The sequence below is a fragment of the Phasianus colchicus genome, chromosome 11 (assembly GCF_987193195.1).
Source record: "Phasianus colchicus chromosome 11, bPhaCol1.hap1.1, whole genome shotgun sequence".
Lineage (NCBI taxonomy): Eukaryota > Metazoa > Chordata > Aves > Galliformes > Phasianidae > Phasianus > Phasianus colchicus.
Genome location: NC_143446.1, coordinates 3,324,253 through 3,351,952, shown reverse-complemented (window position 1 = coordinate 3,351,952; position 27,700 = coordinate 3,324,253). Strand labels below are relative to the sequence as shown.

The 27,700-nt window shown below is 56.8% G+C and overlaps 3 protein-coding genes across 7 annotated transcripts in view; all 3 read right to left on the bottom strand.

The window, feature by feature from the left end:
* The window catches only part of BSN (bassoon presynaptic cytomatrix protein), a 56,515-nt gene extending 54,508 nt beyond the window's left edge, over positions 1-2,007 (bottom strand). For both annotated transcript variants that reach the window (XM_031611702.2, XM_090147974.1), the window contains exon 1: positions 1,835-2,007. In XM_031611702.2, coding sequence (XP_031467562.2) covers positions 1,835-2,007 — 173 coding nt within the window. The remainder of the gene's footprint in view (positions 1-1,834) is intronic.
* Positions 2,008-2,547: 540 nt separating this feature from the next.
* On the bottom strand, positions 2,548-20,593 carry TRAIP (TRAF interacting protein). 2 transcript variants are annotated; one of them, XM_090147976.1, is made up of 16 exons: positions 20,417-20,593; positions 20,214-20,271; positions 19,123-19,206; positions 18,662-18,814; positions 15,364-15,403; positions 12,757-12,884; positions 10,299-10,393; positions 9,584-9,697; positions 8,560-8,647; positions 7,115-7,204; positions 6,803-6,891; positions 5,893-6,048; positions 5,649-5,697; positions 5,007-5,132; positions 4,443-4,493; positions 2,548-3,673 (listed from the first exon to the last, which is right to left on the bottom strand). In XM_090147976.1, exons 1-16 carry the CDS (start codon positions 20,512-20,514, stop codon positions 3,545-3,547), a joined length of 1,548 nt encoding a protein of 515 aa, XP_090004102.1. In that variant the 5' UTR covers positions 20,515-20,593; the 3' UTR covers positions 2,548-3,544. The 2 variants fall into 2 exon arrangements, with proteins under 2 accessions (XP_090004102.1, XP_031467578.1); XM_031611718.2 differs by lacking the exon at positions 18,662-18,814 and having other exon boundaries at positions 2,554-3,673; positions 20,417-20,591.
* A 382-nt stretch (positions 20,594-20,975) lies between these two features.
* CAMKV (CaM kinase like vesicle associated) lies at positions 20,976-26,841 on the bottom strand. Of its 3 annotated transcripts, none has more exons than XM_090147978.1 (11): positions 25,370-25,693; positions 24,193-24,301; positions 23,483-23,614; positions 23,290-23,364; positions 23,079-23,217; positions 22,874-22,994; positions 22,168-22,243; positions 21,960-22,096; positions 21,796-21,874; positions 21,633-21,720; positions 20,976-21,565 (listed from the first exon to the last, which is right to left on the bottom strand). In XM_090147978.1, exons 2-11 carry the CDS (start codon positions 24,285-24,287, stop codon positions 21,323-21,325), a joined length of 1,185 nt encoding a protein of 394 aa, XP_090004104.1. In that variant the 5' UTR covers positions 24,288-24,301; positions 25,370-25,693; the 3' UTR covers positions 20,976-21,322. The 3 variants fall into 3 exon arrangements, with proteins under 3 accessions (XP_090004104.1, XP_090004105.1, XP_090004103.1); XM_090147979.1 differs by lacking the exon at positions 25,370-25,693 and adding an exon at positions 24,482-24,619; XM_090147977.1 differs by lacking the exon at positions 25,370-25,693 and adding an exon at positions 26,707-26,841 and having other exon boundaries at positions 20,977-21,565.
* Positions 26,842-27,700: the final 859 nt, after the last annotated feature.

The following is a 27,700-nucleotide window of genomic DNA, read 5'->3' as shown; positions in this document are numbered from 1 at the left end:
CATGGACCAGCCCTACTGCAGGAGCCCTGCACCCACAGCCAGTGCCCCATGGCTCTGTAGGGCTGGTGCATGGGCTCAGGGTGCTCCATCCCATGGTGCAGAACAGTAGGGACACAGCGTGGTCCAGCCCTGCTGGTGGCAATGGGGCTGAGAGCTGTGCTGGACCCTGACATCCACCCAGGGGTCCCTTAGTGCACCCATAGCCGGGCTCCAATGTTGGAACCACTCACAGCTCACCAGAAAGGCAGAGCACAACCCCACGCCAGGCCCTGCCACGTTCCTGCTCCCATAAAGCTGCCATAGGGCCTCCGCCCTCAGCTGGGGAACCCAGCACAGCCCCAACGAGGAAGGGAGGTAAGGAGGGAGGAAAACACCCCCCATGCCCCCCCACAGCACCCTCCCTTTTGTGCCAGCATTTAATCTTGAAGTGTCACGAGCAGCCTACGAACAAGTTATGGCTGGAAGAGAGTGGGAGGCTGAGGAGTCGGAGATTTTTCAGCAACAGAAATGGGAAAACGGAAAGGGAAAGGGACAAAATACCCCCTGGGGGGTTATTTTCTCACGCTGTCTCTATGGGAGCTGGCACAGAGCTGGCTCAGAGCAGTGGGGCACCACGCTGAGCCCAGCAGCGCTCCCATTCCAGGGAGCAGCACTGGGGCCAAAAGGAGCAGAGCTGCAGGGCCCCACTGCATCCCTCCATGCAACTTTCTGCCCTTCACCTTTCCTTTTCTCAAGAGGATGATGATATTTTAGGGTCTGCTTTTTAAAGGGACACCCCCAGCCACCCGTTCCCAAAGCGTCACCCTACAAGCACGGCACCACCAGCTTGGCACCACGGGGCTGCACGTTGCATAACGGCACTCCGTTCCCATCCACACGCCATAGCCCATGCCAGCCCCCAACATGCTGGCTCTCCCTGCCTGCCTGCACCCCCCAACCTGCAAGCAAAGCACCTCCTGCACCCACCAAGCGTGCACCCCACCGTGCATCCACGCACACCCTGCGTGCCTGCAACCCCATGTGCCCACACTCCCTGACTCTACACCCACCGTGCACCCACACGTTGCCTGGCCCCACACCTGCACCCCGTGTGCCTGCACCACTCCTGTGCCCAGAACACACCTGCACCTATACATACCCACACCCTGCATGCTCCCGTGCCCTGCATGCACGTCCATGCCTCGTGCCCCTGCACACCGTGCACACCTGCACCTACGCTTTGCTCCTGCACGCCCTGCACACACACACAGCTTGCACACCTACACCCCGTGCACCTGCTCCCCATGCACACCTACGGTTTGCTCCACATCGGCACCCCACCCACGCCCCGCGTGCACACCTGCTCTGGTGCTCCTGTGCCCCACACACCTCCACCCATGCACACCCGTAGGTCTGCACACACACCCGTAGGTCTGCACGCACACCCGTAGGTCTGCACACACACCCGTACAGTTGCACACACACCAGTAGGGCTGCACACACATCCGTAAGGCTGCACACACACCCGTAGGTCTGCACACACATCCGTAAGGCTGCACACACACCCGTAGGTCTGCACACACACCCGTAGGGCTGCACACACACCCGTACGGTTGCACACATACCCGTAGGGCTGCACACACACCCGTACGGTTGCACACACACCCGTACGGCTGCACACACACCCGTAGGGCTGCACACACACCCGTACGGTTGCACACACACCCGTACGGTTGCACACACACCCGTACGGTTGCACACACACCCGTAGGGCTGCACACACACCCGTACGGTTGCACACACCCCCCTCGTGCCGCTCCCCGCCGCCCCGCGCCGCCGGGCCCCGCGCTCTGACCTGGCTGCGGGCGGGGCGGGGGCGGGCGCGGGCCCCGGGAGCTGTCCGCCGCCGCCCGGTGCTGAAGGCGATTTGGAGGCGGCGGGGCCGGCGGCGGGCGGCGGCGGGGCCGCGGCGGCGGAGGGCGGGTGCCCGTCGGCGCCGCCGCCCTCCAGGCTGGCCTCGTTGCCCATGGCGGGCCGGGCGGGACCGCTCCTCAGCGCAGCGCCGCCTCCGCCGCCATCAGCCCCGCGCCGCCGTCGCCGCCGACCCCGTCGCCCCGCGCATGCGCCGCCGACCCCCTGCGCGCGCGCGCGCCCCCGAGCCGCCGAGCGCGGGCACGCGCGGCCAATGGGCGGCCGCCCCGACGGGAGGCGGTGGGCGCGCGGGGCGCGGCCGAGGGCGGAGGAGAAAACCCCGCCCCTTCGGGCCCGGCCGCCAATCGGCGTCGCGTACCGCCCGCGGCCGCCAGGCGGTGCCCTGCGCCCCGCCGGCTCGAGGCCGAGCGACCGAACGAGCGGCGGCCGGCCGCTACGTCACGCCTCGGCAGCCAATCAGCGCCCGGCGCCGCATGAGCTTACACTCGCCGGCCAACGAGCGCACGGCTCCGCCGTGACGTCACGGATCGCCGCGGGATGTCACGCGGCGCGGACCGACGGGCGGCTCCGAGAAGCGGCGCTCGGCCGCCAATCAGCGCCGCCCCCCCGTGTGACGTCACGGCCGGCAGCCGCGTCCCGCCACGCGGTGATGTCACGGGGCTCAGCCCCCCCCCACGTGACATCGTGGGCCGCTGACCCCATCGCACCTCATCCCCTCCCGCCTCCTCGTTAGAGGGCACGGCTCCCAGCAGCAGCGCTCAGGCGCTGCAGACACAGAGGGGCCCCAGGAAGGAAGGCAGGGGAGGCCGCTCGGCACCGATGCGGAGCAATTCGTTTATTCCCTCAACACAGGTTTGCAGCCAGCCCGGGCCCCCAGCAGGCGGGGATGGGAAGCACCCAGCGGGACGCAGCTGTAGGGCAAGAGGAGGGGAGCTCCAGCCCCAGAGGGACCACGCAGCAGCACCGTGCCTTAGGCTGGCTTTGGAAGAAGGACAAAAATGCCTACAGTCATATTAAAAATACAGAAATTCACACAGAAGAAATTACAGAACGCAGGCCAGAAAGAGAGAGGGCAGCAGCACAGGGCACTCTGCTTCTTGCTGAGCAGGGCAGGGGTTCACCACCATCACCACCCCCCTGTGTCCCAGCCCAGGCTCCACATCCCAAGCCAAGGCACAGGAGCCCCCAGTTTGGTGCAGGTGCTGCAGTGCTGACAGAGGGACAGGGATGGGCCCAGCAGCAGGCACAGCTGTGCTGCAGCATCACCCCGGGCACAGCAAGGAGATCTCTGCCCTATTTACAGCACTGCACGAGGTCCCTTCTTCCCACTCGTGCTCCCAGCTGCTGCCCCCGGGCTGCAGGTGGACAAGATCTCTGCCTGCAGCTCATGGTTGTGTCCCAGACGTGCAGCTCCACCTCCAGCAACAAACAGCAGCAGCAACTACAGAGCTCCGAGCAGGCTGGCAGATGAGAAATCCCCATTTAAATTTCTGTGTGGAAATGAGAGGGGGGCTGAAATGAGGCATGAAGCTGTCCGTGCACTGGGCAGATGGTTGGGCTCCTGCCGGCTCGCTGCAGGGCCAAGCTCTGTGCAAGCACACTCAGCCCTGCTGCTCCCAGGGGCATGAACCCTTCACTGCAGGAAAGCATCCAGGCTGGCCCGGCTGCTGCTGCAGGCACGTTCAGGGGCAGCAGCTGCTGCTGGCCTGGAGCCGTTCCTCTTGCTCTTCACTGCTATGGGACGGAGCTCTGTAGGGCTTGTCTGAAGGTAGGGCCGTCAAGGGAAGCGCACAGATCAAGGCTCTGGGGACATAAGCAGCACAGGACCTCCTCCTCCAGAGCAACCTGAGCCACAAACCTGGGACCTAGCCACATACTTACACCCTGAGGCATTTTGGTAACACCCTTAATAATATGCTTTAACTTTTGCTTTGTCTCAAAGAGATGGGCTGTTGGACTCCAGCTCTGCAGGCTCCTTCCAAGAAAATTAAACTACTCTAAGAAAAGCTCCTTGAAGGTCAGGCTGGGCTCTGCCTCTACCCACAGAAGCAAATCTCAGGCACACTCCTATCCCACACTTTTCACTTCCATGCTGTGCGTTAGTGCACAAAGCAACGTCTAAGCGCAACCAACCAGAGCTTCAAGATCTATCCTGCATATCAGAGCTGGGACATTGGGCAGACAAAGTGACAGCAGGCAGAACCTGCAGCCTCCCAGGGCATGGTGACGCTCCAGGGGCAGAGATCTTGGAGTAAGGAGTTCTCCTTGCCTGTGATGGCATCATACAAATCTTCAGAGACAAAATAAATATTAATGTTCTTAGTAAGCTCAGGTCTTTGATGCCTTTGCTGTCTCTGCTGAGCTCAGGCTTGTTCAGAATCAGATGTAGAGCACTGTGATAGTGATTCCCTGAAGGTCCCAGCCCCAGTTTGGGAAGCTCTGCCCCAGGCTACCAAGCTGGCTGAGACAGGAGGAACAGAGGAGGTGCCCCACCACATTACTACTGCCACACAAACTGCAGGAAAGGATACAGGCTGTATGAACTTGGTTCTGCCTCCCAAGCCATCATATCCCATCCTCACCTAGGAGAGACAAACAAATGTGAATGGAGCAGCACAGAGCCTTGGCTACTTCTTGTCTTGGTCAGCAGAGAGCCTTGCAGGCCATGTGCTCCAGGGATATGTTACAAGCACCTGGAAACACTCAGTCCTTGTGCTAAGCCTCCACCTTCAGAAAAAGGCAGGTCCAAGTGTGTTAGTGAAGTTTGAGTATCTTTCTGAAGTAAGCTGAGCCTTCAAGACTGCAGCAAAGCTTAGGATTTTTGTCAGTGGGACTGATATATACAAGGAAAATGCCCAACACTCCAAGGAGGTGGAACTGGATACAGAAGGCCATTTAATCTGCTGCCAGGTAGGGAATGACCATCTGTCATCTCCGGAGCTCCGCAGGACTGGGAGGCAGCCAGGTCACACTCTGAGATTTACTCTCTCTACACTGGACGTGGCAAGGTAAAAGCCTTATTGGCTTCCTCCTGTAGGGTAACCTCAGGACAGAAGTGTGCAGTGCCAGACAAGCTCACCAACAGCACTACTCACCTTGCCCGTGTTCTTGTGGGGACGCAGCAAGCTACCCGACACGGGCTTCTTGGAGAAAACTGAGTTTCTGATGAATGCTGGCAGGAATCCTTTAAGAGTCTCGTCCTCCAGATCATCTCCCCAATTCTGTCCCACAGAATAATGAGAAAAGCTTTTTAAGCAACATCATCTGCTGAATTTAGTCTGTATACAGGCACTTCCTTAAGGTAACAGGCAGTCCTGTATCACATCAGGTCAAAGAACAGTACCTCCAAACCTCCCTCTGGGGCTCATTTGGAGCCATGCCTGGGAGGCAGGACACTGCATCCAGCATGCCTAGGGGGACAGTTCCCTTAGCCGACCCACAGCCTTTGCAGGCAGACCCCACACTGTGTGTTTGCCAAGCACATCTGATGCAGGATAATGTGCAAGCAGCATGTGCCCCCCCCCCCCTCTCCTGACCGATTCCAGGAGGCCTCTGAGGCAGCAATAGCGTTTCTAGGAGACAGTCAAGCAGAGCACTTTGAAATATGTACTGTGGTGCAGCAGATAGGCCAATCTACAGTTAGAGCATCTCCTGCACAGGAAAATGGGGCCTTTATCTCAAGCTTATTAATAGCAGAATTGAAGAGGTGATACAGCAAACAAGATCAGTCCTTTTACCTCCACTGTTTCCTTTAGAGCTTTCTTTGCCAGATTTACCACGGGAGGCCTGTAAGAAGCACACGGAGCAAGTCAGCAGAGATTCATTGTTTGACTGGAGCTGGCAAGGACAGACGAGGCAAAGCAAATGACGAAAAAACTTGCAGTGCGACATCAGGCAGCTGGAGAGCTATCTGATCTCACACAGCAACTTCCAAAGCAGAGAGACTTTCATCTCCTTTAGAAGCAGAAAGGACAAACTCACTGCTTTTTATCCAGCTTCTGCTTTTTTGCAGCGCTGAATGGAGATCTGCAGGGCTGATTTTCAGGGGTGTCCACATCAAAAGAGTCATCTAGGTTGATCTCATCACTGTGAGCTGGACGGTGGAGCCTCGGGTGCTGCAGTTCAACAGGAGTTGGGCTGCAAAGCCATGCAAAGCATCAGCCATCATGAGGCTGCCACCCATCAGATAGAAGAGAAGGAGAGGGAGCTACAAGCTACATCATTTAGTGAGCACGACAGAAGTAGGATTAAGATCTGAACCCCATTCTGTTTACAAGTTCCAGAAAGAACAACCCAAACCCCACAGTCCATGGTCTATGTCTCAAACCATCGTTCAACCTTCAAACACCACTGCTCACAGCAGCAGCAGTCCAAGCACAGGTAAACAGCCCAGCACACTTCTGCTCAGCATACACAACCCAGTTTGCTGTACTGGGCTTATAGCATAGGTTGCCAGAAAGAGGCTCACTAAAATATAAAGGATGCCAGACCAAGCCTTAATCATTCTGAACTCCTTTGCTTGGCAAAGATCTCCAGCCCCTGTATATCAGGGCATGCTTGCTGGAAGGCCAACCCTGAGGCAACCAGAAGAGCAGCTTTAGGAATATTTCCCTGGCAGGGCAGTGTGGAAAAAGTTTGTCCAAACTTAGTTCTTTCTTCCAAACCAACCTGATGCAAATCCACCAAAATATGCACTTTTTCAGGTAATCTAAACATTATCTTGTCAGCAACAAGAAAAACAAAATGCAAGAAGAAAGACTGTGCTATGGCAATGCCTTCTAGACCAGCATGCTCCTGCCTTCCCAGTCAGTACTTGGTTAAACTGCTGACCCTTACTCTGGACATGCTATTCACCATATTTGGCCTGTATCTGAGGCTGCACCTCTCTGACCTTTCAAAGACTAGCCGGCTGAGCGTCTCTCTAGTTACAGATGGCACTTTCAGAGTGTCCTGCAGTATGTCTATCTTCTTCTTCAGACTCTAGAGGGAGGAGGAAAGGCAGACAAGTTAGACAAAAAGAGATTTAACAGCAGGTCTTTCCCCCCCTCTCCCGTAAGTGAGCATTGGCCGGAGCTCAGAGGTGGGGCAGATAAAAGCAGTAAGGTGGGCTAGATCCAAGCAAAACCCAGCACAGCTCCTGGCATTGCTGCTGAAGGTTGTGGCCAGCTGCCAGTTACTGCAGACTGAGGAATGTTATTCTCACCAAGATCTCCTTGTCTGCATTCTTCAGATCCTTCTGGGTGCTCTTTAACTCCTCCTTTGTCTTCTCCAACTCTGAAACTGTTTTCTGCAGCTGCAGAATAAATAACACCAAACAGCAGAGTGCTGATTACAACACATAGGTAAGGGAGACTGTGAATCCCCATGGGAACGATGTGCTCCATGGCACACACTATTTTCCTGTTTTCGGGCTCAATCTTCCCGTGGCAGTCTCTCCAAATCAGAGCAATCCGATTGCTGTTCATTTCCTCAAGCTGCCTGCAGAGGGATCCCCAGGGCTGCTTGCCCAGCTTAAGTCTTCCTACAGCATCTCTGCCTGACGGTAACAGCTTTCCCACGTTCTAACACTTGGTGGCTCCATTCTGAATTCCTGCAGGACTTAGCACGCACCACATCACAGCATTACAAACCACAGGCCGGACACTGGCTGTGCATCAGCAGTGCTGGCACACTGACAAGCCTGATTCAACGGGAGAGCATGCCAGGAGCCGGAGATTGAGAGGTGGCCTGGCACCACAACACGGGCTTGAAGTGGGGTCAGGTGCCTGGGCCAGCCCACAGAGAGGCAGCACAGTCAGCTCTCTGTCAGCCAAACTCAGAGCACGCTGACTCGCATCCTCCTGACCCAAGCTAGTGATTGTAGTTTGGCACGGACTCGGCCACAAACAGGTCAGCTCCAGCAGCAACACTTCTTGTAGGGAGTTAACTCACTTAGGAGCAGCTCGGTATTCCAAGAACCTCCTCCTCTGTTTGAAGGGACCATAACAGCTATGGCTAGGTAACAAAAATAGGCCAAATCCACCCACAGTCTCTCACTTTGTGAGCCTGGACTCTGGCACACCCCAGGGAACACCTGTGCCTTGGAGAGCAAGGCTACACAGACATTTATCATGGCAACTTGCTACTGAAACAGTAATTCCCAGCCTGGGCCAAAAGGGCCCAGACAGGCTAGAGCAGAGGCAGCACAGCAGTACGGGCATACCTGCAGCCCTGCGCCAAGCCAGGGCTGAGCCCTGCTCAGCTGGTGCTGGTTCACACCTCATTTCCTCCCAGGGCCCTGACTCTACAGTAGAAGGGGCTGGTGGCTGAACAAGCTCACGCTCAGCCTGGCAGGACAAAGGCTGCATTGCTTCTGGAGCCCAATGAATGCAGAAAGCACCTGCATGCTGCTGTGTTCCAGCCCAGGCTGGCTCTGCACATGCTACCCCAATGACATCCTCAGAGTCCACAGTGCTAGCAACAGCTCATGAGCTACACACAGCATCATACTCTGACCCAGAAACCCCAGCCTGACACTTCCATGCCAGCTGTACTGCTCAAGGAAAGCTCACTGTGGGAGGGGGTCACTAAACAGGGCTGGGAGCACAGTAGCTGAGAGGGATCTGTGGACCAGATATCACCTTTATGTCTCTCATGCTCTCCTTTTACCTTACTGTTGACAGAGAATAGCTCCTTCTTCTGCTTCTCTGTCATCTCACTAGAGATCTTCTGAGCCTCCTTCAAGTTCTCATATTCCCTGAAAAGAGAGCAGAAGAATCATGCTGCCTTTAAAGAAGATTGAGCTAGAACTTATTAGAGGCCCTCAATTTGAAGATCTGCAACTGCAGAACCACCAAAGAAAACCCAGGACACAAATTCTTAAGGGAATTGAGCTGAGTGTACCAAAACAAACCAACGGTGCAACAAACATCACCACACGTGGCAGGGAAAAACACCTGCAAAGGATGCCACGCCTAGGAGCAAAGCATGCACAGGATTCACCAACAAAATGGAAACTGGATTCAGAAATATTACAATTGCCAGTGAAGAGAGAGACAAAAAACAGAGCAGCCTCTGTACTTGCAGCAAATAGAGAACTCTGCTTTAATGACTTTACAGAGGCTTCATACTATTGGCCATGCACACTGTTCCCAATTACACCACAGGGACACTTGCCTCATTACAGCTTTGTATCAAAGCTGCGATTATTCAGCTGTCATCAGAACGGACCCAGAGAAGCTGTGGTTTTGCTCAGCAGGACCAGAAGCATTTCCAGGTAGGGGATGGCAGCACTGCAGATCCCGCATGCCAGAGAGTGGTGTGCTCAGAGCACTTCAGGCCACAGCTGCACTGTGCAGTGCAGCAGAGGGTGCAGCCCAGAGCTCCTCATCCTCCCATTTCCCCCCAGGCGTGAAAAGAGAACTGAGGGAATAATAATCACTGCATAGGTGCACTGACAACTCTGGAGACAGTTCCCATGGTGACACGCATGTCACTACAGTGACAGCAGGAACGGTTCAGTGTGACAGGCTCCAATCTAGGTCCCCAGGATCTGTCAGCCAAAGCCTAAAGGAGGCCCAAACAGGGACAAGTGCCCTGCAGTGCCTGTGTGTCTGTTGGGACTCAGCAACAGGTTCTCTTTCTACAAGCCCAGGACAGCACAAGCAGCCCATGCTGAGCCTGAAGCACTCACTTCTTCAATGAGACACAATAGACTGCAAGCTGCTCCACTGCTGCCTGCCCAACTCCCATCTCTCTGATCATCTCCTCCACTTCAGGGCGCTGGCTCTGAAGCAACAATTCAATCCTGCAATAGAATAAGAAAATGTACCTTCAGCTCGTGAGTCACGAACAGAGCAGGGAAGAAGGCTGCAGCCCTGCTTCCCCTGGAGAGCCCACACAGACTAAGCTCCTGGATGTAGGGGTAGCAAAGAGATGCAACTGCCACTCTACAAGGAGGGTATCTTTGCTAGGACAGAGTAGCACTACATGGACTAAAGAAGAGACAGCTGTACACACACACTACACTTGGAAACACCAACTTGTAGGCCCTACACGCATGCAGCTGACTTCATTCCCAGGCTGGGATTTGAGCTTTGCCCCAGAACCCTCTCCAGTAATAGCAACAGCACATAGCTGTGCTTGGAGGCCTGGAGACAAGGACAGTCTGCACAGAGTATCGTGTCCTGCTGCTGTTCAGGGAGAGCAGCTGCCTGGAAAGAAAGCTGGGCTGAGGGCAGACCCAGGCAAAGCCTGCTACTGCAGCAGTTTCCAGCCTTACAGGGTAGGGAGGCCCAGCAGTTCCAGCATGTGGGGCTGGGAGATACAGCAAGCACAGCAGGACCTCTCCCTTCCTCTTGGAGAAGGGGAGAGACATGCAGCCCAGCCTGCGAGGCACAGGGTCTCACCGCTCCATGGTTCTCAGCTTGTTTCGCAGGCGGCGGACCTCTTCCTTTGAACTTCTGTTATCCTCCTGCTGCTGCTCCAGGAATTTCATCTGTTTCTGCAGAGAAGCAAGCACACACAGACCGTCAGGAAGGCTCCAGGGATTGTTAGCAAAACATCCTGGCTTATGCGCACTGCGGGCAGCTGGGAGCATACATTGGCTCTTAATGCTATCACCACCTCAGCAGCCCAGGATTATGGAGAATTTAGCTCCCTCCCTGCTGCACCCCTAGCTCTGCTCCTTGCTAGCACAGCAGGGTTTGAGTGCTAATCACAAGAGGAGTCTGGTGCTGGAACTGCTTTGGATCCTCCTTTCTGCTGGGTGTATTTGTGGGGCTGGGCAGCACTCCGTGCGCAATACAGCAGCGATGTTTTTCAAAAGTGAGGGAGTTCAAAGCAGGCAAACCTTGCTAGTGCGTTCTGCTCCCTAAATAGCTGAGCCCTTTGCTTTAGCCTTCCAATTTTCCTTGCTCTTAGCTCCTTAAAGCAGAAATAGGAATGCTGCGTGGGTCTCTCCTGCAGATCTCAGCTGAACCAGATGCTTAGCTGGGTGCTTCTCTCATGCACCTGGGGCGGCCACGAGTCTCTCAAAGCCAGCACCTTTCCAGGCTCTCCAGTAGCAGGCAGCATTAGCAGCAAACCTCAGCTGAGCTAAGAAAACACAGAAGCCAAACAGCTGTGACAGTGTTGGGACTCTGCAGAGCTGCAGGCTCGTATCTTCCTACTGCAGAGCCCACCTTTGGCCTGCTGCTGACCAGAGGTCTCCACATTCCTGACCCCTGGGCCAGGTCAGAGCAGGGCCCAGTAGCAGACCACTACATGAAGGTTCAGCAGCAGCTGGCAGAAGATGGGACCTGCTCACTGCCTGTGAGCTTGACCTGCCTCACAGCTAGTTAAGCCTCTATTTTTACTGCAGAAGTTCAGTGCTTTAATCTTTAAATGATGCATGTAAGACATTGCTTGGCATTCAGCTGGAAAACACTGTACGCCACAGAAAAGATATCCTTAGGTCCCTACTCCTGTCCTTCTCGACTTTCACTAACAGGACTTCAGCATACTCAGAGGCTTTTGCAACAGACAAGATAACCACAGTCTCCTCCTGAGATGCCAGGCAGGAACATCAAGCACAGAGATCTTGAGTTGAGAAGCAGGACCCCACTTCCACTGCCACAGCTGCTTTTCTGAAGTAGGAAGCATCAATGCTATTCTGCCTCTGGTACATCTGAGATCCCAGGAACAGCTTGGGAACGCCAGGCTGTCTTTAGACCCAAGAAGATTGGATCTAACCTGATAGGCAAGCAAAAAAGAGCTTGTGCTGTCCCACAGCAAGGCCTGTGTGGTGGTGACTCCTTACTTTCATCTCCTGCCCTGTGACAGCTCATGTCAGGCAACCTTCAAGTGGTTCCTCCAGGAAGAGCCCAGTCCTGTATGTGGTGTACAGTAAGACAGCTCCATGCCCCATCTACAAGCTCACCCTGGCTGCATGGCCTGGCGGGTCAAGGAATGTGATGCAGTGTAGGCTCTCTCTACACAGAGATTTAATGAACTGTCTGAACTCTCTGTGCTCGCAATGAGCTTTCAGTACACAGCAGAGGCAGCCAGCACCAAGTCAAGGCTGCACTGCTCACCACAAGACATCCCAGCCAAGAGGCTCTTGTTCTTACCCCCCTTCCACTTGCTGTTTATGCACAATGCATGACTATGCACTGAGTCACTGCACGCTGAAGCACAACAGGAATATTTGATCCCTGGACTTTGCACATTACTAACCTAATCGAAGGAAAGCCCTGGCAACAGAACAGACAGGAGAGTTTGCTGGATCAAATCCCACTCAGCTAAAGCTTGCAACTCCCCCTCCATATATTTCAGTTTGATTTCTCCTCTGATCAAACCAAGAAACTAATTTTCCTTGAATCCCGTCTGGCCAAAACCCATTTCAGAAGAACATTCTACCGCAGGGAGCCGGTGCTTCTGCGATGGGGCGCGGGGGCCAGTTCCCACATTCCCCTCACACCACTACCTTTATGATCAACGCTGCAGCAGCAAAGCTCAGCTAACACCCCCAGGCTGGGCTGGTGGCCTCCCAACCCCGGCCACCACTGCCCTGAGTACATAGCCATTACACACAGCCACAGGCCTGGGTTTTATGCCTCTGAATCACCCTCAGCATGGCACGCAGCCAGTACCTCCAGACTGGCGTCACTGCTCACTTTGGGTTAATAAACCCAAAAAGAAAACCCAGCTCCACAGCCTTCCTGTTACTCAGAGACTGAAGTGGCAGGCGTCTCGAGGCACCCAACCCAAACTCCCACCAGCACAGAGTAGTGTCAATACCAGCATGGCCTGAAGACAACCTGAACAAAATTAACATTGATTGTGCAACGGGTAGAGCCAAAATCCAGCAAGGGATGGGAAAGGTACCTTGAGAGAGGAACACAGCATCTCTGTCTCTCCCAGCACCTTCTGGAGTGACTCTATGGTGGCGTTGCGCACATCCAGAGTGTCCCGCAGCCCATCCACGATGGCCTGGCATTCCCGCTTTTCTTTCTCTAGAAGAAAAAAAGAAATGATGGCCTAGAAACCCACACCTCAGCAGCCCCACATACAACAGCAGTAGCACAACAAACCGGTGCTGATTGCAGTCTCAGTCTCCATGCTGCTAGGAGTCGGCCAGTCCTGTAGAGACCCATTTCCCTAAATGCTGTCTGCAACTGGGCTTGTAGCAAGCAATTGCTTCTCCCAGTGCCAGCAGGCTTCAAGATTTTCTTCAGTAAAGATAACATGTTCCCTTTAATAGCTTTCCAGCGCCAGTCCTGCTAGCATTAAGCTGATGTATCTTAACTCCTGCATGCTCTCCAAGCCAGGCGTGTGCAGAACTGCTCTCTGGAGTCACACTGAGCTGGAGAGCTGAGCCCTGAGCTCATCCTCTCCATGCAAAGCCTGGCGTGCAGGGCAACCCTTTGGGGCTGCAAACAGCCAGCCTGCTCACACAGGGACCGCAGCACTGCATCACCACACCACTGCACCTACCCCACAGCACCACCAGCATGATGCATCCACCTCCTTGTGCAGGCAACCCAGCACAAGGCACATACCTTTGACCACCAGGGAGAAGTCTGTGAAAACAGTGCCAGATTTCCATTTGTTTTGGTGAGACAAGTGAAGAACAGCCCACAAAGGAACAACCATCAGCAGCAGCTGACAGAGCTAAGCAGGGAACAGCCAGTTCAGCTGCTGGGCAATGAAGAAAAGAAGTAAGCCCTCGGTGCAACTCTGGTGAGAGCAGGGTAAAGTCTTGAGCTCCTTCTGTCTTTGTCAAAATTGCCTATGGCTCCAGTCTGACAACAGCAGGGAGTCACTCAGCACCCCTCCAACAGGCCATTCCTCCTTTCAAGCAATCCAGTGTCAAGGTTGTGCCAACACATCCCACAGAAGTGTGGCACTGCTGGACAACAGTAAGGGAACCACATGGGACTGAAGAAAATCAGGAAGAACATATCCCAGCAGAAACACACAGGTGGCTGGGGAGGTGTTGAAGGAAACAGGTTTCTTAGTAAAGCGTTTTTTTCTCTGTTGGTCTGAATAACCCCTCCTCACCAGAGGCAGCACAGCCTGGAGCTGCCCCCCTGCAATTGCAAGGACTCCACATCAACCAGAGGAGCCTGGGCTTTCCCTTCCTCCGATCCCAGCTGCCCAGAGGCAGATGACAGAAGTCAAACCTCCCTGTGCTGCAGGAATGAGTTCTCAGCTCGTTCCAAGTGCCTCCCACTGCGCCTGCTGGGTCTGTACAGAGCTCTGCACCTCAGGAGCCATTTGCAAGCTGATCAGAGACTGGCAATTACACAGTTCCACTACAGCACGGAGCGCAGAGCACATCTTTAAGAGGAGAATTTATACACAAGAACCACCAGAGAGCAGAGTGCCCATAGCAAAGGAGGCAGGAGGTGGGAACTGCTTCTTTCCAATATGAAAAGAGGATGGGACAGGGAATGTCACATCCAGCCTCTACTCACCAGAAGCTGAGAAGATGAGCAGGCCTTCAAGCAGTTTTTCTTGGATAACATCCTAGCAATAATCCCAGCCACCTTCCCCAGAAGATCTGGCTCTCTACCAAGTCACTAAACTCAACCAAGCTGGCAAGAGAACGAGCCTCAGAATAGAGGCGTGCAGGCTGTGCAATCCTGCTCTCAGGCTAAGGACCGAATCCTCAATCTACTGGCTAGCTGAGTCTGTCTCGTGCAGGGAAGGCAGAGTAAAGACGACTCTCAGGGCGTGGGTGAGCCCCTGGCATTCTTTAAAGATTTTTCCTTTCTGCTAGTGTGACTTTGGATTTCTGTCACTCAGACTGACATTTTCCTTTCACTGCTCATGACTCATGTCCTGATGACAGGCTGCCTACAGACGATGCTCAAAAACCATCGACAAGTCTCCAGGGCTTTTGCTTTTCCTGCCTCCCTCAAACATCCTCTAAAATTAAAGATGGGAAAAATGGAAGTGCACACAGCAAGCTCCGTCTGCTCTTCAAGTGACACATGTGGCACTGCAACAGCCAAACAAAAGCTAACACCTTCCCACTGCAGCTCGGGCACCACTGTAGCTGTTAGAAGGAACAAGCCTTTGGCACATGCAGCTGTGAGCTTCCTGGTGCTCAGACCACAGGTTTTGATTTTGGCAAGCTTACTCCAGACAGAGCTGTGCTGGACTTTTATAGCTTTTAATCAGGGAGAGGAGAAAAAAAAAAAAAAAGACAAAAAAAATCACGTATTTGCCAAAATTGGCAAAGGAGACCCCACTTAGAGCTGAGCTGGGCTGGTTTGTGAACTCTGGCTCTGTTATACAGGTTCTATATAGCTTTGGGCAGTCTTTCCTCAAAGACACAGCTCTGAAGAAGCTCCTCCAGCAAAACTGCTCACAGCCTGCACCATGCCCTCAGCTTCAGCGAGAGGAAGCTCTGCACACTCAGTCCTCCGACCCGGAGAAGCAGCTCAGGCAGGCAGAGCCCAGGCCCTGCTGGCAGCTGGAACTCACCTTTCATGGAGAGCTGAGCCTTCACCTTGTCCAGTTCATTCTGAAACGCAACACAGAAAACCCGATTAGGAAACAGCCTGCAGAGAAGCTTTCACCATATCTTCAAAGGACCCGAGAGGTTTCTCGGCAGGACATTTGCACCAGCCATGTGCTAAGAATAGCATGCATTAGCAGCAAGCACCAAGCTACAAACAAGTATTATCGCAGGGAACACAAAGAGCACCTCCAACTGGCATTCTTCGGGGAGAGAAGAGACGATCCCAGTTTTGTCTTAGCCTTGTCAACCTTGCGTTTCTCACACTGTCAGTCATCTTGTTTTAGCTGAATAATTTTGGAAGGCTCTCAGGGAAATTCAGGAAATCAGACAGGAAGAATTTTTATAATGTTTTACCTAAACAGGGCAATAAAACAGGGATGATGCCAGACTATCTGGATCAAGAGCCACTTTGAACTGACGTGAACTTGAGCCACGTGCAGGTGGGAGAGACAAAAGCACATCCAAACATCTGAAAGGTGGCAAAGCATTAAGATCAAAAGGCATCACCAGCATTCTGAGGACACTAAGTCACTGCAGTGTGAGATGCTGATATCAACTAACAGCCGAGCCAAATACATAAACAGATAGCCAATAAACCCATCTATACCAAACAGTGGGCACGTAATGTCCCCTGGGCACCCCAAAGGCCTGGGGGAGGTCAGGCATTTCTAACATCTTAATTAAGGATTGGAGAGAGGGAGCAAATAACCGTGGTTTAAATTATGGATGAAGTGATATAACCTACGAACACTGGAAAATACCAAAGGAGGGATAGAGTTTATAAAGATAGGCAATATATATATTTATATACATATTTATAACTCACACCACATTACAGATAGAGGGAGGAAAGAAAAAATACAGGAAAGAGTCAACAGAAGATGACTTAAAAAGCTGTGTTAGAGCTGCAGAGGAAAGCACATAACAAGCCAGGCAGGAACTGCAGTGGAATAAAACCACAATAAAATGCCAACACAGTACTGAAGCCGAGCACACAAATCTGTGCAGCCTGGAATGCTACATGCAAATCTGAGCTGAGAATAGCAGTAGCAGTGACCACAGAGCTGACAGGACCAAAGCAAAGCTCTGCTAGTGACAGCAAAGGCAGGAAGGAGAGCATGGGATCTAAAGCTGGGTAAGTAGAAGGGACAGAGGGTAAAGCCTAGCAGAGCTGACTTAGATTTGCCCCCAGGGGGACAACAGAGGGCTGAGGTAGAAATAGCTCTGCTGCAGGAACTATTCTGATGCAGCCTCCTCTGAGTCCTATTCAGGAACGATTAGTGAGCTCACAAGATGTGCTAATTAGCATGGTAGCAAAAGAAATCCTGGGCTACCGGAGGCAGCTATGTAACATTACCTCATTCATCAACTTAATCTGAAATCCCTCATCTTCCACCACTGTTCCTAAAGGCTGCTCTCAATTTTCACTCCGATAGATGCAAGCTCCTTTGTCTCACTGCCAGCCTGATTACAAGGGAATGCTGCCACAAGATATTGCAACCACAAGCAGTCAGCTGTCCTCCCAGGTTTCTACCCTCCCTGGCAGGTTTATAGGCAGGAACCCTCCTCTCCTGCCTCCCTTTTACCAAGCTGAACAAAGTACCCCAATCTCCTTCATAAGATGGACTCTCAGCTCCTTAGATACAAACAAGTAGGATGCTGGGCTCCAGCAAGCCCCGGGGCAGTGTTACACCCCAAAAGTAACATTTCTGCTTTCACAGCAGAAACACAGAGACTGTTCCAATCGCTGAGGACCATCTTTAAAAGCAGTACAGGAAAAAAAAAAACAAAAAAACCAAACAGGCTCAGCACTAAAAAGCTGAGATATGCTGCAGCTCTCAACCTGTGGTCTGCATCTACTCCAGGGAACCAGGTTACCTTCCGAGTGTTAACTGAAACCCATGTCTGGCAGTCAGACAGAAGCAGAGCAGCTTCAGCTCTCATTCAACCCCAAATATTTCAGAGCAAAAGTGAGAGCTGGGATTAGCAAAGACTGATTACTCAGAAGATAATTTGGATAATTCTGCATCAAAACGCCACAAGGCAATTCTTCCAAGCACTTCTAGCTGGGTACATAACAGATTTGTCTCTCCAGGATGACACAGCTTCACCCTCAGCTTTCTAGCACACAGAAGCACACCCTCTCACCCCACTCCAACTTTGTCATGGCGAGAGGCCAAGCTCTCATTTCAAGGCATCTGCAGGCTGCACAGATACAGGTCCAGCTGATTACACAGCTGACTGATTAGAGCAACCCCCAGAGCTGCCCATGGGGCAGTAGCACCCCTACCAGCCAACCGTGCTCCTCTACACAGAAAATATTTGGTTCTTCCCTATTATACAGTGACCTCAGCCACCTCATTAAAATGCCCGCCTGCTGAAGTTTAGACACTGCTCTAATGGCAACAAAATAAACTTCGTAGGAGCTGTCCTGCTGCAATGCAAGTCTACGATCTTTTATGAGAGGAAGAGAGCCAGGCTTCAGCACAGTCTACATGGAGGGAAAAGCTGAGGGAGCCCATCTTGGACCCTGGGGAGCGGATAAGAGGAAGAAAAAAACAGCTTTTCTAGGGCATTTTTCACCATACAGCCCATCACTGAGTCACTCATCTATTTACACTTATGAGACCCGATCTGAATGCATCCTGAAGGCAATGTTTACCTCCTTCAAGCCACTGCTTTGCATCTGAGGCGCACAGCTTCCAGTGCCCAGAGATGCTTTTTCATTTCCTCCGCACGCATATTTGGTCTCCAGTTTATTAGTGGTCTTTGAGAACGACAGTGCTACTGACATCACAGTCTGGCTTGCTTTATTTTAAAAACATACAATATACATATAGCAGTTACCATGACAATGCTAATTATGGTAATTACTGCACATGCTGATTCTAAACACAAGAGGATACAAGCATCCCATTATACCAAGGTCAACTGATGACTTTTTTTGGAACAGATAACTCCACCATATAAGGAGCCGTGCATCATCCATATTAAGCAACAGAGTAGAGCACAGAACAGCCCCTCTGTGTTAATCCCTCCTCACAAACAGCTCTCCACAGCAGAGTTTGGCACTTGGAGAACATCACTCAGCTCTTCTACTCCAGCCTGGAGTCCCCATGGGGACCCAGCAGCAGCACTGCATGCTCCCCTGAGAGTGCAGCTTCTGACAGTCCACTTCCTAATGTCTCTAGGGAAAACAAGTCAGCGTTGCTGCCCCACTTCCTTATGAGCCCATGCAAATAAACCCACCTGTCAAGCCACAGATATCTGCAGCAGATCACTGAATTTAGCACTCTTCCTCATGAGCATTTTGGTAAAAGCACATTTCCACACAACCACTGAGAGGAGCTTTGAGACCCAATGGAGAAGAAGCAGTTGGATACTTATTTGATTCTGCTTCAGAAGGCTTCCAGGCTAAGTAAGAACAATAAGAAAGAACAATAAAGCAGAAGAGGCGGCTTCCTAAGTCACTGTCTGAGATTTGGCTGGACTAAACCACCACATGTGAGACCGCCTCATGGCAGAGCTTAGACTGGACCATGACAGAAAACATGGACAGGCAGGAGACTCTGAAGCACTCTGGGTCTGAAATGTGAGCATAGCACAGCAAACAGCAGCTCAAGCAGCAGCTCGGGAGGCAGCTGGTGGCAAAGAACCAGCATCCCCAGACATGTTTCCAAGTTGCTCAAAGCACCACAGGATAGAAGAAACCCATCAAATACCTGCAAGGTCTCTGCATCCAGTGCTGTCTGCTCCTCCAGGGCAACATCAAAGAACAGCTTATTGATTATGTGTCTTTTGCTGACCTAGAGACAGAGAAGGCGGAGGTTGACTGGCACAGGAAGAAACAGTAAATATAGAAGATGCATGCAGGGGAAGAAGGTGCCACCTCGCCACAAGGCCACAGGAGGCATGTCAGTCCACGTGCAACGCCATCCCTGGCAATATCTGTGCTGCTTCTGCTCAGCAGCACAACTGCAGGCTCCCCACTCAGTTTTGGGAGCACGACTCCAGCCAAGCTCCCGAGCTGCAGAAGATTCAGGCACTTCTGAATCGAGCGCAGTCTGTTCTCTGGCAGCTAAGGCCCAAGCAGCTGACGCTGAGCTAACATGATGCCAGATCCAAAGACAGAAGTACGTGCTGCTTTCTGCAGGCAGAAGGTGCTGTAATTGAATTTGATAGCTCTCCACACCTCCCCCATGCAGTTACAGCTTTGTGTTTTAAGTATTATATACAGTCATGACACCAGCTAATTGCATAGTTACTGCTACATAAGATGTTATTTCGCGATAACTCCATGGTAACCCAGAGATGTAAGCGGCAGCGAAGAACAGAGGGAATCAACAAGTCAGGGAAGGAACAAGGGCCAGGACCTTGAGAGGAAAAAAAGCATGAGCGCAGAGCGAGTCCCAGCGACAGCAGGCTGGAAGCCTGCACCAGACCCCTCCTTCAGCTGCACGTAGCGAGCCCTGCGAGGCCGATACCGCAGCAGCCTCCAGAGAGGTGCAGCTCCTCCCTCGCCAGCATAAAACATCCACATTCCTCAACGAGGACAGCAGAGCCAGGACTCGATGCTAAGAACCACGGCAGCAGTTTGCCTGCCTGACGGCCTCCCCAGAAGCGCAGCTCTGAGGGCCTGGGCTTTCCTTCCCGCCCTCCCCATCGTTACACCGAGCGGCGAAGCTCCAGCACAGATACCGGCAGGGCACGCTCGGCTCCATCCGGCCTTCCGCTCCGCCCCACGGGCCCACAGCTCCAGGCCGGAGCTCCCACAGCGCGCGGTGCCATAGAAACGCGGCGCCGACGGCCGTACCTGGATCCTGCACTGCGGGCAGGTGCGGCTGGGCGCCGTGTCGAACCACTGGAACAGGCTGCGGAGGGAGAGGGAAACGGCCGCTCAGCTCAGGCCGACGCCGCCCGCGGGCCGAGCCGCAGCCGAGCGGGAAGGCCGCGCCCGGGCTCGGCATCGCAGCCCGAGGAAGCGGCGGCTCCCTCACCCGCCCGCCCGCCGCTCACCACGCCCGATGGAAGGTGTGCCCGCACGGCACGGCGGCCACGTCGCGCGCGTTATCGAAGAAGTCGGAGCAAATGGTGCAGTGCGCGCGGATCGGCATGGCGGGAGCGGCGGCGCCGAGGCCGTGCGGCGCCGCGCGATTCAAACCCGGCCGCCCAGCCGCCGCTTCCGGTCCGGGCCGGAAGTGACGTCACGGGGCTCGCGCTCGTCCCGCTCCCCGCGGGGCGGGTCCCTTCGGCCGCCGTGCCACGCCCCCGCCGCGGGGCGCCGCGAGTCCTTCCGACGGCCGAGCTGCGGCCCCGCTCCGACGGCACGGCGCGCAGAGCCCGGCCCCGCGCGGCCCGTGCGGCAGCCCGCCCTCGGCCCGGCGTCACCCGGCCCGGCCCGCCCTCGCCCACCCCGGCCCTCCCGGGCGGCGACCCCTCACGGAGGCGGGCGGGCGGCGCTGCTGCTTTCTCAGTTTGCCCTCGGCGGGTCTTTATTTGCCAGAGATAGAGGCCGCGGGGCGCGGCATGCAGCGGCCCGGGGCGGGGGGGGGAAGCGGGGGCGGGGCGGGGCCGGCTGGGCGCAGCGCTTCGGGGACCCCCGCTCTGCTCCGCCCCCCTCCCCCGGGGGCCGGCGGGCCGGAGGTGGGCGACGGGCGACGGGGGGACCGACCCCCGCTTCCGTCCCGCCTCGGGCCCGGCCCGTGAGCGCGCGTCCCCGGGGGGTGTCCCGCGGGTATCTCTGAGCATCCCCGGGGGAGGGGACGGGGGAGGCGGCGGGGGACAGACTGAGAGAGCGGCGGGGACCGGGAGAGGACGGGCTCCATGCAGGGCGCTGCCCCGCTCTCCGCTGGGGGCACGTAGAAAAGTGGGGCGCAGGCGGGGGTGCGGGGGCCATGCCGGGGCTATGTACAGAGCTGCCGCTCAGCCGCTCGGCTCGCTGGGGGCCTCGGCGGGGGCGGCGGCGGCGGCGGCGGCGTCCCCGGCCCCGTTACACGTGTCAGCGGCCGGGCTGGCGGCGGGCGGCGTGGCGGGGGCCGGGGGGGCCGCGGCGTCCGTGGCGGCGGTGGCGGTGGCGGTGGTGGTGGCGGTGGTGGTTGCAGGGGCCGACTCCGTCTGCTCGGGTGCCCGCAGCCGCTTCATGAGCGTGGTCACTCGCACGGCTTTCTGCGGGGACGAGTGGGCGTCAGGACCCCCCGGGGGGAGACTGAGGCACGGGGCTGCGCCCACCCACCTTCCACTTGGCCCTGGCGAAGTTCTTCTCGATCTGAGCGCAGACGCCGTCCTTAATGTTCTTGTCGGAGGCAGCGTTGCCAGAGATCCTGGGGGCAGTAAGGGGGTGGTGAGCGGCCCCCACCGCCCTCCCCAGACCCCCCGCTGCCCCTGCGGCCCCTCACCATTCGTGGGAGATGGCCTCCTCCGCCGTGATCCTCTGGTCCTGCTCCACTTCCATCAGCCGTGTCACCAGCTCCTTGGCTGGGGTGAGGAGGGTCAGCGCTGGTGGGACACACAGGGACCCCCTGTCCCCCTCTGCCCCCCCCCCCCAAGAACTGTGGCTCACCTGCCTGCGAGATGTCATCCCAGTAGGGTGGGTCAAACTCGTAGTCCCCGGCCAGGATTTTGCGGAAGAGGTTCTTGTCGTGGTTCTCATAGTCATCCTCATCCGCCTCCTCGTAGAAGGGAGGGTTCCCCGAGAGGCTGCAGGCTGTGTACTTAGTGTCTCCCCCAATCCAGAGCCCCCCCAACCCTGTCCCCAACCCCACACTCACAGGATGTACATGATGACACCAATGGCCCAGCAGTCTACCGGCCGCCCGTACCGCTGCCGCCCCACCACCTCCGGAGCTACGGAACACAGGATGGTGGAAAAGGGGACCGGTCCTGCTCTGGGGTCTCCAGACACCACATCCCCCCACTGGGAAACCCATCTCCCTGCACCCAATCTGCTCCTCCAGGGTGGCTGTGCATGGTGTGTCCCAACACGTCACCCATGAGCAGCAGGAGGGACCCAGTATGGGTACTTCTGATGATGGGGTGTAGGAGGAACCCTTTGGGAAGAATCAGGATAGGTGTCTGGGGTGATGGAGACCAGGAGGGACCAGTTGTGAGCATCCACGATTGCTCCTCTGTGTGATGGGAAGTGGGAATAACCCACGAGGGACACCCAGGAACCCACAGAGAGCAGTCATCAGCAGAGCGGGGGCCCAATGGGAGCACTCAGGATTGGTCCCTGGGGTGATGGGAAGCAGGAGGGACCCCCAGCGTGCAGCCAGCATCAACTGCAGGGTGATGGGAATGGGAGAGAACTTCCAGGAGCACCCAGGATGGATCCCTGAGTGATGGAAACTCATCAAAAGCACCAATGATCACCGCAAGGACCCACTAGAAGGGCAGGGACCTGCCATGACCGTGACACTGGAGACAGGCAGTCTGTGCCCCCTGCCCCCTCTCTGTGCCCGCCCAGCTCGCCCTCACCCAGGTACTCAGGGGTGCCGCAGGGTTCCTTGATAAGACCATTCTCCAGCTTGGCCAGGTGGAAGTCACTGATGACGATCTTGGAATTCTTCAGGCGGTTGTAGTACACCAGGTTCTCCAGCTGCCAGCGCAGGGAACGTGAACGTGGTGAGGCTGCATCGGCACCCATAGGTGCCTGTGCCCACCAGGGACCCTCAGCGCCCACCTTGAGGTTCCTGTGAACGATCTTGAGGGAGTGCAGGTATGCGACGGCCTCCAGCACCTGCCGGATGACGTTGCTGGTGTCCTTCTCCGAGTAGTAGCCCTGGTCCAGGATCCAGTCGAAAACCTCCCGGCCCGTGGCCCTGCCGGTGCCGAGAGCAGGCTGCGGTGGCCCCGCGGCACAGCGCCCACCCGCCACCCCACGCCATGCTTACAGCTCCAGGAAGATGAAGTACTCCTTGCGCGTGATGTAGACGTCCACCAGCTGCAGGATGTTGGGGTGCTTCACCCTGCAGCGCCCACGGGACGGTGGTTGCGGTGGGTGATGGATGGGTGCTGCCCACTGACCCGCTGGGACCAACCCATGAGGACCGACCTGCCTCACCCCCCCCCGGCCTTGGCACTCACATTTTCAGGATGATGATCTCATTCTTGGCAGCCTTCCGCACCTTGCGCCCGTCCCGCTTCAGGAACTTCTTGCAAGTGTACAGCTTGCCCGACGTCTTCTCCTTTGCCCGGAAGATTTCACAGAACTCCTCCCTGCAAGGAATCAGCAAGGGATAAGCAAAGCATTAGGAAAGTGGGGGGGTGAAGAAAAAACCCCTTCCCCTGCAACAGGGCCACATGGGCTCCCGGAGCATCCTGCGGGACGGCCCCTGTCCCTGCACAGAGCTCACGGCCGGATGGATGCTGCAGAACCATCAATACTGAGCTGCACAGCAGCATGCCTCCACACTACTGTAACGCCGCATTCGGGAAGGCAGGAGGTGAGAGAACTTCCCCAGAGCCCCTTCCTCCGCCACCACCAGAACAGACAGTCCTGCTTTCGGGAGGTGCACCGGGAAGCCTCGATTTTGAGGAACTGCTGCAATCCCAGCAGATATTTGGGAGGGAACAGGGAGGGTTAACTGCAGGCGCCAGGCTGCAGCGAGCAGCAGCAGCGGCGGCGAACCTCGGCACCGGCAGCAATTCTGTGCTCAGAGCAGACGGCAAAGCCTTCCTGGAATCAGCACTCATTGCAGGGAACGCACCCCAGCCCTGAAGGCACCGGGCTCCCCAACTGGTGCAGGGTAGGGGTCCCCGTGGGCACTCCCGGGGCCGGGCAGGGACGCACTCACGTTTTGATGACCTGGCCCAGGTCATATCTGTCGGTCACCTCGGACGGTTGGTTGTAGTCTTTCTTGTCCCCCAGTGTCACGCAGCCAAACGGCATCGCAGGGCCCGGTGCTGCAGAGGCAGAGGAGCCATGAGAGCCTTGGCCCCGCTGCCTGCACCTGTCCCTCCTGAGCAGCATAAAACCTGACAGAGTGCAGCCTATCCCCATGGCTTCTGGCCACTCTGCCCCACCAGCCTGCTTTGCAGCTCAGTAACGAATTTATTCCATAGGCAGAGCCAGGAGCAGCTCACCGGGCAGTGTAGCAAGTGGACTAGGTCCTGTTCCTCAGCCCCATTTTGCCCTGTGGTGACACTTCTTCAGCTCAAGCATTGCCAGCTGCGTGCTGTTACCCTGCCATTTGGGGACGGTGACAGCCTCTGCCTTCCTGACAGGAACCCTCCAAACCCAGACCCTTCTTGGGAGCTTGCCGGCAAAAAAAAACTGTTCCCAGAAAGTAATTTTTTTTCCTTTTTCTCATCCTGTTCGGGGAGGAAGTTTTAACGGATGTTATTTTCTGATGCTTCAGGAAGAGAAGAGCTCCATGGCCCCACTCAGCCTGAGTGGGACATCCAGCGGGATGCTGGTCTGGTGCCGGAGGCACCCATCATCCCCAGCTCCCAGGGCGACAAGCCATGCCGTGCCGCACCGCACTGTGCAGGCAGCACCTGCCACCCCAGTCCTGGTGGCAGGATGGCGGAGCGGGATGCAGGAGCCGGCGCGGCGGGTACCCAAGCTCTGAGCCTGTTGCTATGGCGATGGGAGCTGAAGATGCAGAAAGCGGCACATCCTGCGGCGGGGGCAGGGACGGGCAGCACCCGACCTGCTGTGCTGCGCAGCCCTGGCACTACCGCGCCGGCCCCGGATGGGTGCCCTGTCTGTGGCACCATGTGCGGGCACCAGGATGATCCCTGGGGTGGGTGACCCCGAGGAGGGGTGTGAGGACAGCGAGGCAGGGGTGTGGGGATGCTCCTTCGTGTGCTCGCTGCCTCCATCCAGCCCTGCCTGCAGGATGGGAGCCCCTCGCTGTGCAGCACCAGGGCACCAGTCCGTGCCAGACGAGAGCAGCCAGCCCCATCCCGCTCAGAGTGCGCCCACTCCCAGAAGAGAAGCAAAGCACCCATGGGTGCAGGAGAACTCACCCCCAAGCTATAGACCTGCTGAAGCTTCCCTGCCTTCCCTGGGCTCATCCCAACAGGGAACATGCCCTGCCTGGCTCCTCCAAGTGTCCCTGTGCCACACGATGCCAGCTGTGCCATGCCACTGCCCCTGGGCGAGGGGATGAGGGCTGTCCCCGCAGCCAGTGGCCGGCTGGGAGGGCTGGGATGAAAGCTGCCGGCGTGCTGCCAGGATAAGCCGTGCAGGGACCCAATGGGATGACAGATAGGGATCTGATTGTTGCCTCTGTGAGCGCTCGGCTGACCTGCGTCCATCCCAGCAGTTCCCGCTGGCTGAGCAGGTGCCATCCTGCAGTGCTGAGCACCGTCCCCTGCCCCGGGCTGGCTCAGGGGTCAGCACCCCCGGGATGTCCCGCAGGTGAGCGCACCCGGGTGAGAGCTGGGCACAGTAGGGAGGCTGGGTGCCGCGCTGGCAACCGCACGCAGCTGCCCCCCCTCTCCCCCCCCCCTTCTGAAGCAGCTAATTTGGGATCAGAAGCAACAGCGGGTGTAAGACAATAGCGGGAGGTGGGTGGCCGGGTGCGGACGGGATGACGCAGCCGTGCAGCCCTCGCCAGCATCCCCCCCAGCACCCCGGAGCCCGGCTCTGCCTCACGGCTCGGGGACCCCCGGCTACAGCACAGCCAGCATCACCTGCAGCCCCGCTCCCACCTGCGGCCGTGCTGCCAGAAGGTCCCCGCTGCACCCCGCATCCCACGGGAGCGCTGGACCGGAGGGAAGCGTACCCAAACGTCCACAGTGCAGGTGGCAGCAGAGCGGAGGGGCTACGGGAGCCCGCAGTGCTGCACCCAAAGGGAGCTCCTGGGGTTGGGACAGAGCCGGGGCCGGGGGGTCCCCACTGCCCGGTGCCCCCCAACCAGGGAGCATCTGCCCAGGGGCGAGCTGGGGGCTGCCGCAGCGGGGAGCGGGCAGGGAGGGATGCAAATCTCGTCGGGCAGTGATGGGATGGGGCGGGGTGGGGTGTGGTGTGATGCGATGGGACGGGACGGGATGAGGCGGCGCGGGATGCGGTGGGATGAGTGAGATGGACGGGATGGAACGGGGTTGGGACGGGACGGCAGCTCGGCGCCCGCCGGGGTCGGGGAAGGCGGCAGCGGGGGGCGGCGCGGGGCAGCCGTCGGGGCGCACACGGGCACGGCAGAGGGGGACGAGGCAGGGACACGGAGGGGCAGCCCCGGGCCGACACGTGGCGAACCCCAGCGACTCCCCCGGCCCGGCCCAGCAGCCCCGCGCCCTGGGGGCGGCACGGCTCAGCCCGGCTCGGTTCGGCATCCCCCCCGGGGCCGTCCCGCCGCGCTCACCTCTCGCCTCTCCGACAGCAACGGGGGGCGCGGCCCGGGGCCGCCGCTCGGGGGGAGCCGCGCGGTGCCGGGCGGTGCGGAGCGGTGCGGAGCCGAGCCGAACCGAGCCGAGCACCGCCGTCGCTCCGTCGCGGCGCGGCCCCGCGCGCCCGGCGCGGCAATTGGGGGGGGGGGTGGGACCGCCGGGCCCCGCCCCTCCAACGGTGGGGTCCCCCCGCCCCCTCCCGTGACGTCACCCCAAACTTTGCGCCCCGCCCCCTCCTGGCGCGGGTGCCGCCACCCACGGGAATGGGGCGCGTGGCATCACCGCCGGGCTCTGTGACACCGCGCGGGGTGGGGGGACACGGGGACACCTGCGGGGATGGAGCAACGGGGGACAGCTGTGGCTCCCGGAGTGCCATGGGCGGCGGGAACGGGGGTGCGGTGTCATTGGGATGGGATGGGGTGGGGTGGGGTGGGGTGGGGTGGGGTGGGACGGATGGAGTGGAATTGGACATAACAGGATAGAATGTAATGGGTTGTAATGGAGTGGAAGGGATGAGGTGGATGAGATTGTTGATGGTTGGGATAGGATGGAATGTGAAAGGACAGGTTGGAATAGGACAGGTTAGAGGTGGTACGATGGGCTGAGATGGGTTGGATGGAATGGATGTGATGGGATCAGATGGGATGGGATGGTGTGGGTGGGATGGGACAGGATGGGGTGGGATGGATCAGAATGGGATGGGATGGTTTGAATAGGACAGGACAGATTGGAGGGGATAGGATGGACTGGGATGGATAGGATGGGATTGGTGTGATGGGGTGGATAATATGGGTTTGGATAATTGGAATGGGGCTGATAGGATGGATGGGATGGGACTGGATGGTAGGATGGGGTGGATGGCATGATGGGATGAATGGTATGGCTGGGATGGAATGGACAGGATGGGTCAGGACAGGATCTTCTCTGATAGGACAGTTTGGAGGAGATAGGATGGAATGGCATGGGTTA

Coding starts and splice junctions, on each gene's coding strand:
- TRAIP (XM_090147976.1), bottom strand. CDS start 20,514: ATGCCGATCCGCGCGCACTGCACCATTTGCTCCGACTTCTTCGATAAC. Junction 20,272..20,416: donor CACACCTTCCATCGGGCGTG/GTGAGCGGCGGG, acceptor CTCCCTCCGCAG/CCTGTTCCAGTGGTTCGACA. Junction 15,404..18,661: donor GTGATCTGCTGCAGATATCT/GTGGCTTGACAG, acceptor GTTGCGTTTCAG/AATGAACTGGACAAGGTGAA.
- CAMKV (XM_090147977.1), bottom strand. CDS start 24,287: ATGCCGTTTGGCTGCGTGACACTGGGGGACAAGAAAGACTACAACCAA. Junction 23,218..23,289: donor TACTTCATCTTCCTGGAGCT/GTAAGCATGGCG, acceptor CGGCACCGGCAG/GGCCACGGGCCGGGAGGTTT. Junction 21,566..21,632: donor TCGCCAGGGCCAAGTGGAAG/GTGGGTGGGCGC, acceptor TCGTCCCCGCAG/AAAGCCGTGCGAGTGACCAC.